The sequence below is a fragment of the Microcaecilia unicolor genome, chromosome 7 (assembly GCF_901765095.1).
Source record: "Microcaecilia unicolor chromosome 7, aMicUni1.1, whole genome shotgun sequence".
NCBI classification, from domain to species: Eukaryota; Metazoa; Chordata; class Amphibia; order Gymnophiona; family Siphonopidae; genus Microcaecilia; species Microcaecilia unicolor.
Genome location: NC_044037.1, coordinates 43,158,958 through 43,175,396, shown reverse-complemented (window position 1 = coordinate 43,175,396; position 16,439 = coordinate 43,158,958). Strand labels below are relative to the sequence as shown.

The 16,439-nt window shown below is 50.3% G+C and overlaps 1 protein-coding gene across 4 annotated transcripts in view; it reads right to left on the bottom strand.

Annotated features, from left to right (window-relative positions):
* Positions 1 to 16,439, bottom strand: part of MAP7D3 (MAP7 domain containing 3) — a 387,643-nt gene that overhangs the window by 265,787 nt on the left and 105,417 nt on the right. For all 4 annotated transcript variants that reach the window (XM_030210055.1, XM_030210053.1, XM_030210056.1 and 1 more), the window contains exon 6: positions 9,581 to 9,685. In XM_030210055.1, the coding sequence (XP_030065915.1) occupies positions 9,581 to 9,685 (105 nt within the window). The remainder of the gene's footprint in view (positions 1 to 9,580; positions 9,686 to 16,439) is intronic.

Sequence of the window (16,439 nt, the reverse complement as noted above, 5' to 3'; positions counted from 1 at the left end):
ATAAGCAAACGTTGCAAAGGCCCTGAAGGAAGGAACACCACTTCCTTATCAAGGCCCTGCCTGATGATGTCACAACTATCAGACACAGGCAGACAGCATACTGAAACAGAGCACACTGAAACCCAGAGAGGCCCAACCCACACAGATGCAGCACCATGAAGCACTTGAAGCCACGCTGAAAGCAGCCAGTACACCCAGAGAGAGGCAGAGCTAACTCAGGCAACACACACAGCTGCAGTATAGTGAAGCAATTAGAGTCATGCTGCTGGAAGCAGACAGCACAGAGAGAAAGAGCTAGCTCAGAAAGGACAGACAGAAGAAACAGAAGCCAGCTAAGAAGCTGACCACCAGAAATAAGGTAAGTTTGAGAGGGGTTCTGACCACAATCATGACAGAAAGCATCCTGAACTTTTCTCAGACCAGATATTTGTTCAGGGCCATTAGGTCTAGGATGGGACGCATCCCCCATTTTCTTTTGCACAAGGAAGTACCTGGAATAGATTCCCAGCCCCTCTTGCCCTGGTGGAACAGGCTCGACCTCACTGGCGCTGAGAAGGGCGGAGAGTTCCTCTGCAAGTACCTGCCTGTGCTGGAAGCTGAAAGACTGAGCGCCCGGTGGACAATTTGGAGGTATGGAGATCAAACTGAGGGAGTATCCTTGCCGGACTATTTGGAGAAAGCGAATGATACATACCTGTAGCAGGTGTTCTCCGAGGACAGCAGGCTGATTGTTCTCACGACTGGGGTTGACGTCCACGGCAGCCCCCACCAACCGGAACAAAACTTTGCGGGCGGTCCCGCACGCAGGGTACGCCCACTGCGCATGCGCGGCCGTCTTCCCGCCCGTGCGCAACCGTTCCCGCTCAGTTGAATGACAAGCAAAAATGATCAAAACGCAACTCCAAAGAGGAGGAGGGAGGGTAGGTGAGAACAATCAGCCTGCTGTCCTCGGAGAACACCTGCTACAGTTATGTATCATTCGCTTTCTCCGAGGACAAGCAGGCTGCTTGTTCTCACGACTGGGGTATCCCTAGCTCTCAGGCTCACTCAAAACAAGAACCCAGGTCAATTGAACCTCGCAACGGCGAGGGTATAACAGAAATTGACCTACGAAGAACAACTAACTGAGAGTGCAGCCTGACCAGAATAAATTCAGGGTCCTGGAGGGTGGAGTTGGATTTAAACCCCAAACAGATTCTGCAGCACCGACTGCCCGAACCGACTGTCGTGTCGGGTATCCTGCTGGAGGCAGTATTGCGATGTGAATGTGTGGACAGATGACCACGTCGCAGCCTTGCAAATCTCTTCAATAGTGGCTGACTTCAGGTGAGCCACCGATGCTGCCATGGCTCTGACACTATGAGCCGTGACATGACCCTCAAGAGTCAGCCCAGCCTGGGCGTAAGTGAAGGAAATGCAATCTGCTAGCCAATTGGAGATGGTGCGTTTCCCGACAGCGACCCCTTTCCTATTGGGATCGAAAGAAACAATTGGGCGGACTGTCTGTGGGGCTGTGTCCGCTCCAAATAGAAGGCCAACGCTCGCTTGCAGTCTAATGTGTGCAACTGACATTCAGCAGGGCGGGTATGTGGTCTGGGAAAGAATGTTGGCAAGACAATTGACTGGTTAGGATGGAACTCCGACACCACCTTTGGCAGGAACTTAGGGTGAGTGTGGAGTACTACTCTGTTGTGATGAAATTTGGTATAAGGAGCATGAGCTACCAGGGCCTGCAGCTCACTGACTCTACGAGCTGAAGTAACTGCCACCAAGAAAATGACCTTCCAGGTCAAGTACTTCAGATGGCATGAATTCAGTGGCTCAAAAGGAGGTTTCATCAGCTGGGTGAGGACGACGTTGAGATCCCATGACACTGCAGGAGGCTTGACAGGGGGCCTTGACAAAAGCAAGCCTCTCATGAATCGAACGACTAAAGGCTCTCCAGAGATGGCTTTACCCTCTACACGATAATGGTAAGCACTAATCGCACTAAGGTGATTCCTTACTGAGTTGGTCTTGAGGCCAGACTCTGATAAGTGCAGAAGGTATTCAAGCAGGTTCTGTGCAGGACAAGAACAAGGTTCTAGGGCCTTGCTCTCACACCAAACGAGATACCTCCTCCACTTGAAAAAGTAACTCTTTTTAGTGGAATCCTTCCTAGAGGCAAGCAAGACACGGGAGACACCCTCAGACAGACCCAACGAAGCGAAGTCTATGCCCTCAACATCCAGGCCGTGAGAGCCAGAGACTGAAGGTTGGGGTGCAGAAGCACTCCGTCGTTCTGCGAAATGAGAGTCGGAAAACACTCCAATCTCCGCGGTTCTTCGGAGGACAACTCCAGAAGAAGAGGGAACCAGATCTGGCGGGGCCAAAATGGCGCTATCAGAATCATGGTGCCGTGGTCTTGCTTGAGCTTCAGTAAGGTCTTCCCCACCAAAGGTATGGGAGGATAAGCATACAGGAGGCCGGTTCCCCAATGGAGGAGAAAGGCATCCGACGCTAGCCTGCCGTGTGCCTGTAGTCTGGAACAGAACAGAGGCAGCTTGTGGTTGGTCTGAGAGGCGAAAAGGTCCACCGAGGGGGTGCCCCACTCTCGGAAGATCTTGCGTACCACTCTGGAATGGAGCGACCACTCGTGCGGTTGCATGACTCTGCTCAGTCTGTCGGCCAGACTGTTGTTTACGCCTGCCAGGTATGTGGCTTGGAGGAGCATGCCGAACTGGCAGGCCCAACGCCACATCCCGACGGCTTCCTGACACAGGGGGCGAGATCCGGTGCCCCCCTACTTGTTGATGTAATACATTGCAACCTGATTGTCTGTCCGAATTTGGATAATTTGACAGGACAGCCGATCTCTGAAAGCCTTCAGTGCGTTCCAGACCGCTCGGAGCTCCAGGAGGTTGATCTGAAGATCTTTTTCCTGGAGGGACCACAGACCCTGGGTGTGGAGCCCATCGACATGAGCTCCCCACCCCAGGCGAGATGCATCCGTCATTAGCACTTTCGTGGGCTGAGGAATTTGAAATGGGCGTCCCTGAGTCAGATTGGTCCGAATGGTCCACCAGTGCAGTGAAGTGCGGCAACTGATGGAGAGGCGGATGACATCTTCTAGATTCCCGGTGGCCTGGCACCACTGAGAAGCTAGGGTCCATTGAGCAGATCTCATGTGAAGACGAGCCATGGGAGTCACATGAACTGTGGAGGCCATATGACCCAGAAGTCTCAACAACTGCCGAGCTGTGATCTGCTGAGACGCTCTGGTCTGGGAAGCCAGGGACAGGAGGTTGTTGGCCCTCGCTTCGGGAAGGAAGGCCTGAGCCGTCTGAGTATTCAGCAGAGCTCCTATGAATTCCAGAGATTGGGCTGGTTGGAGATGGGACTTTGGGTAATTTATCACAAACCCCAGTAGCTCCAGGAGTGCACTGCATGGACCGGAGAGCTCCTGCCTCCGAGGTGTTCTTGACCAGCCAATCATCGAGATATGGGAACACGTGCACTCCCAGCTTGCGTAGATACGCCGCCACCATGAGACACTTCGTGAACACCCCTGGGGCAGAGGCGAGCCCAAAGGGCAGCACACAATACTGAAAATGCCGTGTGCCCAGGCGGAATCTGAGATACTGTCCGTGAGCTGGCAGTATCGGGATGTGAGTGTATGCGTCCTTTAAATCCAGGGAACATAGCCAATCGTGCTTCTGAATCATTGGCAGAAGGGTGCCCAAGGAAAGCATCCTGAACTTTTCTTTGACCAGATATTTGTTCAGGCCTCTCAGGTCTAGGATGGGGCGCATCCCCCCTGTTTTCTTTTCCACAAGGAAGTACCTGGAATAGAATCCCTGCCCTTCCTGCCCGGGTGGTACGGGCTCGACCGCATTGGCGCTGAGAAGGGCGGAGAGTTCCTCTGCAAGTACCTGTTTGTGATGGGAGCTGAAGGATTGAGCTCCCGGAGGACAATTTGGTGGAGGGGAGGCCAAATTCAGGGCGTATCCGCACCGCACTATTTGGAGAACCCACTGGTCGGAGGTTATAAGAGGCCACCTTTGGTGAAAAAATTGTAACCTCCCCCCGACTGGCAGATCGTCCGGTACGGACACTTTGATGGCGGCTATGTTCCCGTGGATCCAGTCAAAAGCCCGTCCCCGGCTTTTGCTGTGGAGGCGCAGGGGGCTGCTTAGGCGCACGCTGTTGACGGGAACGAGCGCGCTGGGACTGTCCCTGTGCTTGATGAGGCCTTCGGGCCGGCTGGGTGTACCTACACTTGTTGTAGGCTTAGGGCGCAGCCTGCCTGGCCCGGGAAAAACGTCCACCTGCTGAGGTGGATGCTGAAGGCGCCCGGTGGGAGAGCTTGTCGAGGGCGGTTTCCCGCTGATGTAGTTGGTCCACCAACTGCTCGACCTTCTCACCAAAAATATTATCCCCCCGGCAAGGGACGTCGGCCAGTCTCTGCTGGGTGCGGTTGTCCAGGTCAGAGGCACGCAGCCATGAGAGCCTGCGCATCACTATACCTTGGGCCGCAGCACGAGATGCCACGTCACAGGTGTCATATATACCCCTGGACAGGAACTTTCTGCACGCCTTCAGCTGCCTGACCACCTCCTGAAAAGGCCTGGACTGCTCCGGGGGGAGCTTGTCGACCAGGTCCGCCAGTTGCTTCACATTATTCCGCATGTGGATGCTCGTGTAGAGCTGGTAAGACTGGATGCGGGTCATGAGCATGGAAGATTGGTAGGCCTTCCTCCCAAACGAGTCCAGAGTGCGAGACTCCCGCCCCGGGGGCGCCGAAGCGGTATCCCTCGAACTTCGCATCTCAGCCCTCGGCTCATCCACAGAGACCACGGGAAAGGGAATGCAAATAGACATATCCCTGACGAAGGAGGCAAAAGAGAGGCTCTCAGGTGGTGAGAGCTTTCTCTCTGGTGAAGGAGTGGGGTCGGAGGGAAGGCCCACAGACTCCTCTGAGGAGAAATATCTGGGGTCTTCCTCCTCCCCCCACGAGGCCTCTTCCTCGGTGTCGGACATGAGCTCCTGCAACTCAGTCCTCAACCGGGCCCGGCTCGACGTCGAGGCACCGAGGCCTCGGTGGCGTCGTCGAGCGGTGGAGTTCCGTGCCGGCAGGGATGAAGCTCCCTCCATCGACGTCGATGGGGACTCCACCTGCGTGGCGGTCGAGACCGGCGCCGCAAGTGGCGTCGGCATCGAAGGCCTTGGCACCGGGCTAGAGCACGCCGGCGCCTCCATCAACGGCGCCGAGGGCGCAAGCACCCCCGGCGCCAGCACAGTCTGGCGCATCAGCCCTTCCAGGATCCCCGGAAGGATGGCTCGGAGGCACTCGTCCAGGCCCGCTGTCGGGAAAGACGAGGGGGCCGGTAGAGGTGTCGGTGCCGGAAGCTGCTCGGGTCCAGGAGACTGCACCAAAGTGCTGGCACCCTGACGTGCTGATACCTCTACTACAGAGGGGGACCTCTCCTCTCGACGCTGCCGCTTCCTTGGCGTTGACTCATCCCTGGCGCCGAGAGCCGGATGCGTCGTGGGCGACCGATGACGGTGCTTCTTCGCCTTTTTACGGTGCCCGTCATCGGCGCTCGGTGGGACAGAAGAGGAGGAAGTGGATCCCCCTCGGCCTCGAGGAATCGGGTCCGACAGGGTTCGGTCCCGAGGGCCCTGGGTAGAGGGAGTGACCGGGGCCGATTGCCCACACGGCCTCTCACCCCTGCCGTCTCCGGAGGACCGGCGGGCCGACGGGACCTGTGCTCCTGGGGTCGGTGCCGTCGGTGCCGATTTCGTGGACATCGATACCGGTACCGAAGATCCGGCCGTCGATACCGATGCCGTCGAAGTCGACGTCGAGGGGCCGGCGCAAGTTCCAAAAAGACGGTCCCGAAGAACTTGCCTCGCTACCTGTGTCCGTTTCCGGAGACCGAGACACAAGGTGCACGTCTTGGTATCGTGCTCCGGCCCGAGGCACTGGAGGCACCAAGCGTGGGTGTCGGTCTGCGAGATATGCCGGCCGCACCAATCACACTTTTTAAATCCACTCGGGACCTTCGAGGACATCGACGGAAAAATCGCGTCGGCGAAGTCAAAGTCGTCAATGGTGGCGGTAAAAATCACACCTCGAAAATAAATCGACCGCGTGGCCACAAGGCCGCAACGAGACGCCCCCGCTAAAATACGAGGGAAAAACAAAGTTCAGCGTTTTTTTTTTACACAAAATAAAAGAGAAAACGGAGAACAATAAAAGAGAAAAAACGTTTGCGGCGAAAGCGCGACCCGGTTTCCGGGGGTGACAGAGAGAGAGAGACGAACGCGGCTCTCTCCAGCGCGGAAAAGAAAAGACTGAGCGGGAACGGTCGCGCACGGGCGGGAAGACGGCCGCGCATGCGCGGTGGGCGTACCCTGCGTGCGGGACCGCCCGCAAAGTTTTGTTCCGGTTGGTGGGGGCTGCCGTGGACGTCAACCCCAGTCGTGAGAACAAGCAGCCTGCTTGTCCTCAGAGAACCCACCGATCGGAGGTTATTAGAGGCCACCTTTGGTGGAAAAAATTTAAACCTCCCCCAGACCGACAGATTGTCCGGCACAGACACTTTGATGGCGGCTATGCTCAACTAGAGCCAGTCAAAAGCCCGTCCCTTGCTTTTGCTGGGGAGCTGCGGGGGCCTGTCTAGGCGCACGCTGTTGATGAGAACGAGAGCGCTGGGGTTGAGCCTCAGAAGACTGTCGAGAAGGTGGATTGTACCTACACTTATTGTAAGCAAAGGGAGCATTCCGCCTTCCCCGGAAAAAATGTATACCTGATGAGGTAGATGCTGAAGGCGCCCGGTGGGAGAGATTGTCCATAGCGGTTTCCCGCTGGTTGAGCTGCTCTACCACTTGCTCGACTTTCTCGCCAGAAATATTATCCCCCCAGCAAGGGACATCCGCAAGCCACTGCTAGATCCTACTGTCCAGGTCAGAGGCATGCAGCCATGAGAGTCTGCGCATCACTATACCTTGTGCAGGTATAGTGATGCAACATCAAAAGAATCGTAAGCACACCTGGACGGGAATTTACGACACGTCTTCAACTGCCTGACCACCTCCTGAAAAGGCCTGGCATGCTCCGGAGGGAGCTTGTCCACCAAATTCACCAGTTGCTTTACATTGTTCCACATGTGGATGCTCGTGTAGAGCTGGTAAGATTGAATTTTGGACACGAGCATAACGGACTGATAGGCCTTCCTCCCAAAAGAGTCCAGAGTTCTAGATTCTCATGCCGGGGGCGCCGAGGCAAAATCCCTAGAACTCTTGGCCCTCTTGAGAGCGGAATCCACAACCATAGAGTCGTGAGGTAACTGCGACTTCATCAACTCAGGCTCCCCATGGATTCTATACTGGGACTCAGCTTTTTGGGGGATGGTAGGATTAGACAATGGTTTCATCCAGTTCTTCAGCAATGTCTGCTTAAGGACATTATGCAGAGGAACAGTGGACAACTCCTTAGGTGGTGAAGGATAGTCAAGGACCTCGAACATCTCAGCCCTGGGCTCATTCTCATTTACCACCGGGAAGGGAATAGCCACAGACATTTCCCGCACAAAGGAGGAGAAAGAAAGACTCTCCGGGGGAGAAAGCTTCCTTTCAGGTGAAGGAGTGGGATCAGAAGGAAGACCACAAGACTCCTCAGAAGAGAAATATCTTGGATCCTCCTCGGTGTCGGACAAGAGTTCATGAACTGCAGTCTGAAACCAGGCCCGTCTCGACTCCGAGGAACCATGTCCTCGATGACGACGTCGAGAAGTCGACTCCCGTGTGGGGCGATGAAGCTCCCTCCAGCGATGTCGACGGGGAGGTGGCAGTCAAAGCCGCAAGCGGCATCGGCGACCATACCACAGGCACAGAGCTCACTGCCACTTCCATCAACAGTACCGAAGGCGCAAGCAAACCCGGTACCGGAACAGACTGGTGCAGCAGCCCCTCCAGGAGACCAATAATGCTTGAATTCAGACCCTAGTTATAATCACTGGTCAAAAAGCCTCCTGTGCATGTGACTCCTATAATATTCTATTGTCTATAAATCAATAACCATAAATATAATTTATTCTTAATTACAGTGGAAATAATTCAAAAAGATGTGACCAATCATCATTTGTAACAAAGTGTCCACGTGTCCAGTGGAAGCAAAAGGACCAAAGAAGTCTATACCAATAATGGATAACATGGCATAAGTAACAATGACCATAATTTTCAAGAACACAGTACTTACTTTGTAACACGTCCATAAGGGGACCTCCGTTTCACCATAGCTTCATCAGGGAACGGAGAAGTGCTTGTAATCAATTCAATGTCATTGTAGCCATACCCATATGAATTAACTTAGTGCCCATATTCATCTTGCTTCACCCTTATTTCTTTTTCTTTTTTTATTTTTTTATTTATAAGATTTATCAATTTCTTACAAGCATATTACTTGTTACAGAAAAACAGCATAATACAAACGTTAAAGAAATAAGTAATAAGAAAAATTATAAATGCTTCCTTAGACTTCAAATTGAGGGAGGTGTTAGAGTTTAGTGGAGTTTTATACAGGCTTATTAACATAAATAAATATTAAATGCGGTTTATGTGTTTAATTCGTCACAATATCATTTAACTAGTTCTAGATTAAGCTGTTTCATGTCCAGAAAGGATTTTAGCTGTTCTGAGTCATAGAATACATACTTTATCCCACTAAACCTGACCAGGCATTTGCAAGGATAAACTAACAAAAAAGAACCACCCAATTTAAGAACATCCTGTTTCAATGCCAAAAATAATTTTCTATGTTCCTGCGTCACTTTAGTAACATCTGGAAATATCCATACTTTTGCCTTATTTCTTTTTCATGAGAACATCTGACCTCCTGCATGCTGTCATATACTACTTTACTATTTTCTTCTCCCTTCCCACTTACAGCACAGCATCATCCCTCTTCTCATCCTCCCACAGCTCTGCATTATCCTTCTTCCCTTCCCACTTACAGTGCATCATCCCTCTCTCTTCCCCCCTACAGTGCAGCATTACCTTCTCTCTTCCCTTCCCACTTATAGTGCATACAATTATTTGTACCTTTATTTGCATAGTTTCATATGGTATAATGTGAAAGCACATATTAACTAAACGTTTTATAAAAAGAAAAACCAGGATTTTGACAAGTATGTTGATTACCATTCTCTTGTTTACTAATGTGTTTTCTGTGCAACTATTTTTATAGGGTCCATACTCTCTGTTAAAAAGATATGACCAGCTTCCTCTGCACTGTTAAAATTCTGTATTTTCATCATAATACTATCAGAAACCTTAGGTAATTCATGAAAAGAACTCTGGTCTATAATAATTATTAGAAAACTAACTGGCTTAAAAAATGCATTCCAGAGATCAAGAAGAAATGTGAGGATTGGTACCATATCCCATCTTTTCTGTTCTAGAACAGTGTACATTCCCTGAATACAGCAGAAATCTGCACAGTCTGCAAGAGATCAACAAAGTGGGGAAACCATGTAACTTGTAATGCATAAATAGGAGCATAACATTCAAAATGATTTTTGGGGAAAAAAAACCTTACTCTTGTCAGAAGAATTTGGAAGTATGGCAGATGATGAAGACAAATGTTTGTTAAGGACCATGTCTGTTTGCTTAAGGTTGGTGATGGAGGAGGAACGCTTGCTGGCTGTAAAAAAAAAAAAAAAAATTTCAATACCATAATTGTTACCTTCATGCCTAACAGAATTTGTCTTAAGGCCCTTTCAAAGAATAACATCCAGAAGCTATATGAAGCAAAGGCATTGTATCCTGAAAGCTTTTCCTCTTCTGAGATTTTTGCACTGAATATATATATATATATATATATATATATATATATATATATATATATATATATACATACACACACACACACACACACACACACACACACACACACACACACACACACACACACTCAGAAATCATCAACTGGTGAACAAATCAATTTACTGCTTCTTGAATTACTTATGATGGATCTCTCATTACAGTCAATCATAAGTTTCAAAATTAATTCACAAAACCATACTGGCGTTTTTAGAATAGTGGCAGCACTCCGTTTCCTGGGGAAAACAAGTAGAAAAAAAATAAAAGGTGAAATTAGATCTTACCTGCTAATCTTCTTTTCCTCCACACCAGTCCAGAGGCTTCAGTTATGTACCTCTACCAGCAGGTAAAGAATAACTACTATGTCATCACTCAAGAACCCTGTACAGCCCCTGATCAGTAAGTTATTTGTCATAACAAAGCAGAATTCAACAATCATGAACTACTCACACTAGGGCTAAGAACACCTCAGAAAAATGAGCACCTTACAGAATTTATTTATCTTCCTCTTCGTTTATCTCTATCTACAGATAGATAAAACAGATATAGATGGATATAGATATAAATAAGCAGATATAAAGGAAAAGTTATGTCTGTGATAAAATGAAGATACATACCTGTAGCAGGTATTCTCCGAGGACAGCTAGCTCAATATTCTTACTTGTGGGTCGTCGTCCGCGACGGCCCAGGAGACCGGAACTTTTCTTCAGAAAACCCTAGAAGTTTGTAGAATACTCGGTCATACGGGCCCGAGCACACCACACATAGACAAGCTGCTTCCCGTCCGTGACACGAGCCTGACTAAATCAGTTAAATAGAAAGCAAACAAGATAAATGAAGACAACTCCAAAGGGGAGGAGGGAGGGTTGTAAGAATATTGAGCCTGCTGTCCTCGGAGAATACCTGCTACAGGTATGTATCTTCATTTTCTCCAAGTACAAGCAGGCTCTAACATTCTTATGTGTGGGGTATCCCTAGCCCCCAGGCTCACTCAAAACAAAGAACATTGGTCGGATGAAACAGATGTTCATGTGCACGTTTTAAATGTGTCTCTTGCAACATGACCACCTGCGGTCTTAATCTAGCTAATTCTTGGTATATAAGCTGTCGTTTTCTTGGAACATTTAAGCCCTTCACATTCCATGTGAAGGGCAGCATAAGGAGTGTCAAAGCAAATGCAAGGTGCAGATAAAGAAGGCCAAGAGGGATTACAAAGAAAAGATAGCATTAGAGGCAAAAAAAATAGTAAAAAAATTTTTTCGGTATATTAAAAGCAGGAAGCCGGCAAAAGAATCGGTTGGGCCGCTGGATGACCGAGGGGTAAAAGGGGCGATCAAGGAAGACAAAGACGTAGCGGAGAGACTGAATGAATTCTTTGCTTTGGTCTTCACCGAGGAAGATTTGGGTGGGATACAGGTGTCAGAAATGGTATTTCAAGCGGACGAGTCGGAGAAACTTACTGACTTCACGGTAAACCTGGAGGACGTAATGGGGCAGTTCGGCAAACTGAAGAGTAGCAAATCTCCTGGACCGGATGGTATTCATCCTAGAGTACTGATAGAACTGAAAAATGAGCTTGCGGAGCTACTGCTAGTGATATGCAACTTATCCTTAAAATCGAGCGTGGTACCGGAAGATTGGAGGGTGGCCAATGTAACGCCCATTTTTAAAAAAGGCTCCAGGGGAGATCCGGGAAATTATAGACCGGTGAGTCTGACGTCGGTGCCGGGGAAAATGGTAGAGGCTATTATTAAAAACAAAATTACAGAGCACATCCGAGGACATGGATTACTGAGACCGAGTCAACACGGCTTTTGTGTGGGGAAATCTTGCCTGACCAATTTACTTCAATTCTTTGAAGGAGTAAACAAACATGTGGACAAAGGGGAGCCGGTTGATATTGTGTATCTGGAGTTTCAAAAGGCGTTTGACAAGGTACCTCATGAAAGGCTACAGAGAAAATTGGAGGGTCATGGGATAGGAGGAAATGTCCTATTGTGGATTAAAAACTGGTTGAAGGATAGGAAACAGAGAGTGGAGTTAAATAGGCAGTATTCACAATGGAGAAGGGTAGTTAGTGGGGTTCCTCAGGGGTCTGTGCTAGGACCGCTGCTTTTTAATATATTTATAAATGATTTAGAGATGGAAGTAACTAGCGAGGTAATTAAATTTGCTGATGACACAAAGTTATTCAAAGTCGTTAACTCGCGACAGGATTGTGAAAAATTACAAGAGGACCTTATGAGACTGGAAGACTGGGCGGCTAAATGGCAGATGACGTTTAATGTGAGCAAGTGCAAGGTGATGCATGTGGGGAAAAAAGAACCCGAATTATAGCTACGTCATGCAAGGTTCCACATTAGGAGTTATGGACCAAGAAAGGGATCTGGGTGTCGTTGTCGATAACACGCTGAAACCTTCTGCTCAGTGTGCTGCTGCGGCTAGGAAAGCGAATAGAATGTTGGGTATTATTAGGAAAGGTATGGAAAACAGGTGTGAGGATGTTATAATGCCGTTGTATCGCTCCATGGTGTGACCGCACCTTGAGTATTGTGTTCAATTCTGGTCGCCGCATCTCAAGAAAGATATAGTAGAATTGGAAAAGGTGCAGCGAAGGGCGACTAAAATGATAGCGGGGATGGGACGACTTCCCTATGAAGAAAGACTAAGGAGGCTAGGGCTATTCAGCTTGGAGAAGAGACGGCTGAGGGGAGACATGATAGAGGCATATAAAATAATGAGTGGAGTGGAACAGGTGGATGTGAAGCATCTGTTCACGCTTTCCAAAAATACTAGGACTAGGGGGCATGCGATTAAACTACAGTGTAGTAAATTTAAAACAAATCGGAGAAAATGTTTCTTCACCCAACGTGTAATTAAACTCTGGAATTCATTGCCGGAAAATGTGGTGAAGGCGGTTAGCTTAGCAGAGTTTAAAAAGGGGTTGGACGGTTTCCTAAAGGACAAGTCCATAAACCGCTACTATACGGACTTGGAAAAATCCAAAATCCCAGGAATAACATGTATAAAATGTTTGTACGTTTGGGAAGCTTGCCAGGTGCCCTTGGCCTGGATTGGCCGCTGTCGTGGACAAGATGCTGGGCTCAATGGACCCTTGGTCTTTTCCCAGTATGGCATTACTTATGTACATCATCTATAGGTATAAAGAAGGCATAGATCAAGGTATACCACCTTATTTTCAATAGAAATTTCCTCCAATTAAAATATAGAAGAGATGTTATTCCCCCCCATCCCCCCCCCAACCCTAACCCTATTTTCCATGTGGAGGAGAAAGAGGACTCCCCTTCCACCCACCCACATTAAACTCCCAACAAGATCAACCGCCTCTCCTATAGCCTATCTTCCCATTCTCCCTTCCAGCCCCAAATAACTTCCCTCCAGATTCATACAGATACCTCTCTGCATTCAAGTCTCTGGTTAAGATAATCATTCCAAGATTAAATCAAAAAATTGTCCCAGTTCAAGTTACTATTCTTGTCTTTGCCGCACGTGAGCTTCTGGCCTTATTGAAGACTTGCTTCCATTGGTGGACTTTATCCCGCACTTTGTTCGCCGCTGCAGTCTCGTCAGCTTCTGTTTCCATCAGGCCCGCCAGTTGTAGCAGCTGCTTTGCCTCCGCTTCGGTCCGCATCCGATGTGATTTGCCCGAGATAGCAAAGCACAATGCAAATGGAAAGGCCCATCTGTATTTAATGTTATGCTTATTCAAGGCTGCTAGTACTGGTTTCATCTCTCTACGCCACTACAGCGTACGGGTAGACAGATCTTGATATACAGTTATCAAATTATCATGGTATTTCAGCTCTTTCCATTGGCGTGCCAGAGCAATTAGGTTTTCTTTTTCAGAAAATTTCCAGATTCGCACAATTATATCCCGCGGTTTATTATTCTGGGGATTACCCAGTGCTCTATGCGCTCTTTCAATTTCTGGTATAGGAGTGTCAGGCTGTGCCTCTAGCATATATCCACAGATCTCTTGCTCAATTTTCAAGACCTCCTCCTGGGTCTCCCCTTCTGGCACGCCACGAAAACGCAAATTCTTGCGTCTACTTCGATTTTCAATGTCATCAAGCTTATATTGTAGCTCGGTTATTTGTGTTTCGTATTTTTCATCACGTTGGCGCAATTGTTGTACAACTTCCACGTGGTCATCCATCCGTGTTTCCAGGTCTTCAATGCGAGTACCCATTTCCTTTAACTCGCCCCGTAAATTATCAATCCGCTCCACGATGTCTGCTTTCATATGAGCAAGATCCTTTCGTAGATCCAAGAGCAGACGCGCGGAGTGTGATTTTCTAACCCCGCCACTCTCGTCATCCGATCTCCCCGATTCATAATCAGAGGCCTCTTCGGGTTGCGGGGAAACATGGCGCGAAGACGCTTTTGACGTGCGTTGGCTGCTGCGCACCCCGCTTTTTCTCTCTAAGCTCTTCATTTTTTGCGACATCTCACCTTCCCACTCTTCAAACGTCTCTTAATCAAACAGAGAGGTATAAATTGTGTCTTATTTAACGCTAATGTTAGCTTTGCTAGCTGGATTGATCGGTAGCACCGAGATCAGGCTTCCATCGAGGTCAGTGACGTCACCCACTCCGACACCACTTTTGGCAGGAACTTAGGGTGAGTGCGGAGTACTACTCTGTTATGATGAAATTTGGTATAAGGAGCATGAGCTACCAGGGCTTGAAGCTCACTGACTCTACGAGCTGAAGTGACTGCCACCAAGAAAGCGAATCATACCTGTAGCAGGCTGATTGTTCTCACGACTGGGTTGACGTCCACGGCAGCCCCCTGCAACCGGGATGGTGGGATTAGATAGTGGCTTCAACCAGTTCCGAAGCAGTGTCAGTGTGGTACCGTGGAAGACTCTCTAGGTGGCGATAGATAGTCGAGGACTTCGAGCATCTCCGCCCTCGGCTCATCCACAGTAACCACTGGGAAGGGAATGCTGATAGACATATCCCTGACAAAGGAGAGGCTCTCAGGAGGCGAGAGCTTCCTCTCCGGTGAAGGAGTGGGGTCGGAGGGAAGGCCCACAGACTCCTCTGAGGAGAAATATCTGGGGTCCTCCTCCTCCCCCCACGAGGCCTCCTCCTCAGTGTCGGACATGAGCTCTCTCAGCTCAGACTGCAACCGGGCCCATCTTGACTGCGAGGAACCACGTCCTCGATGATGGCGTCAAGTGGTGGACTCATGTGCCGGCGGGGACGAAGCTCCCTCCATCGACGTCGACTCCACCTGAGTGGCGGTCGACACCAGTGCCGCAAGCAGCGTCGGAGGCCTCATCATCGGGCCAGAGCCCACCGGCGCCTCCATCAGCCCTTCCAGGATCCCGGGAAGGATGACTCGGAGGCACTCGTCGAGGCCCGCTGTCGGGAAAGGCAGGGGGCCGGTGTGGGTGCCGGTGCTGGAAGCTGCTCGGGTCCAAGAGACGGTACCGAGATACCTGCGGACCAGCGCAGCAACACCTCTTCAACCGAGGGGGAACGCTCCTCCCGGCACTGCCACTTCCTGGGTGTCGAGTCGTCCCTCGATGTCCCGGAGCTGCCAGTCCCGTGCATCGTGGGCGACCGATGACGGTGCTTCTTGGCTTTCTTTCAATGCCGCTCCGTGGAAGGGATGAGGAGGAGATGGAGCCCCCTGGCCTCGAGGTATCGGATCCGACAGGGTTCGGTCCCGATGGCCCTGAGCAGCGGGAGTGGCCGGGGCAGACTGCCCACGCGGCCGCTCACCACCGCCGTCGCCGGCAGGCCGGCGGGCCAAAGGTACCTGTGCTCCTGGGGTCGATGCCATAGTCGGCACCGAAGACCCGGCTGTCGGCACCGATGCTGTCGAGGTCGACGTCGAAGGGCCGGCGCAAGTTCCAAAAAGACGGTCCCGCAGAACTTGCCTCGCCACCTGTGTCCGCTTCCTTAAGCCGAGACACAAGGTGCATGTCTTGGAATTATGCTCCGGGCCGAGGCACTGGAGACACCATGCGTATCGGTCTGCGAGATCTGCCGGCCGCACCGACCACACTTCTTGAATCCGCTTGGGACCTTCAAGTACATCGACGGAAAAATCGCGTCGGCGAAGTCAAAATCGTCGATGGTGGTGGTGAAAAGCACACCCGAAAAAGAAAGAAACGACCGCGCGGCCACAAGGCCGCGACGACGCGCCCTCGCGACTAGGAACGACGAATAAAGAAAAACCGCGGGCTAGGCCGCAATCTGGTTTCCGGGGCTGACTAAGAGAGGGACGTGAACACGTCTCTCTCCAGCGCGGAAAGAAAAAAACTGAGCGGGAACGGTCGCGCACGGGCGGGAAGACAGCCGCGCATGCGCGGTGGGCGTGCCCTGCGTGCGGGACCTCCCGCAAAGTTTTTCTTCCGGTTGCAGGGGGCTGCCGTGGACGTCAACCTAGTCGAGAGAACAAGCAGCCTGCTTGTCCTCGGAGAAAATAACCTTCCAGGTCAAGTACTTCAGATAGCAGGAGTTCAGTGGCTCAAAAGGAGGTTTCATCAGCTGGGTGAGGACGACGTTGAGATCCCATGACACTGTAGGAGGCTTGACAGG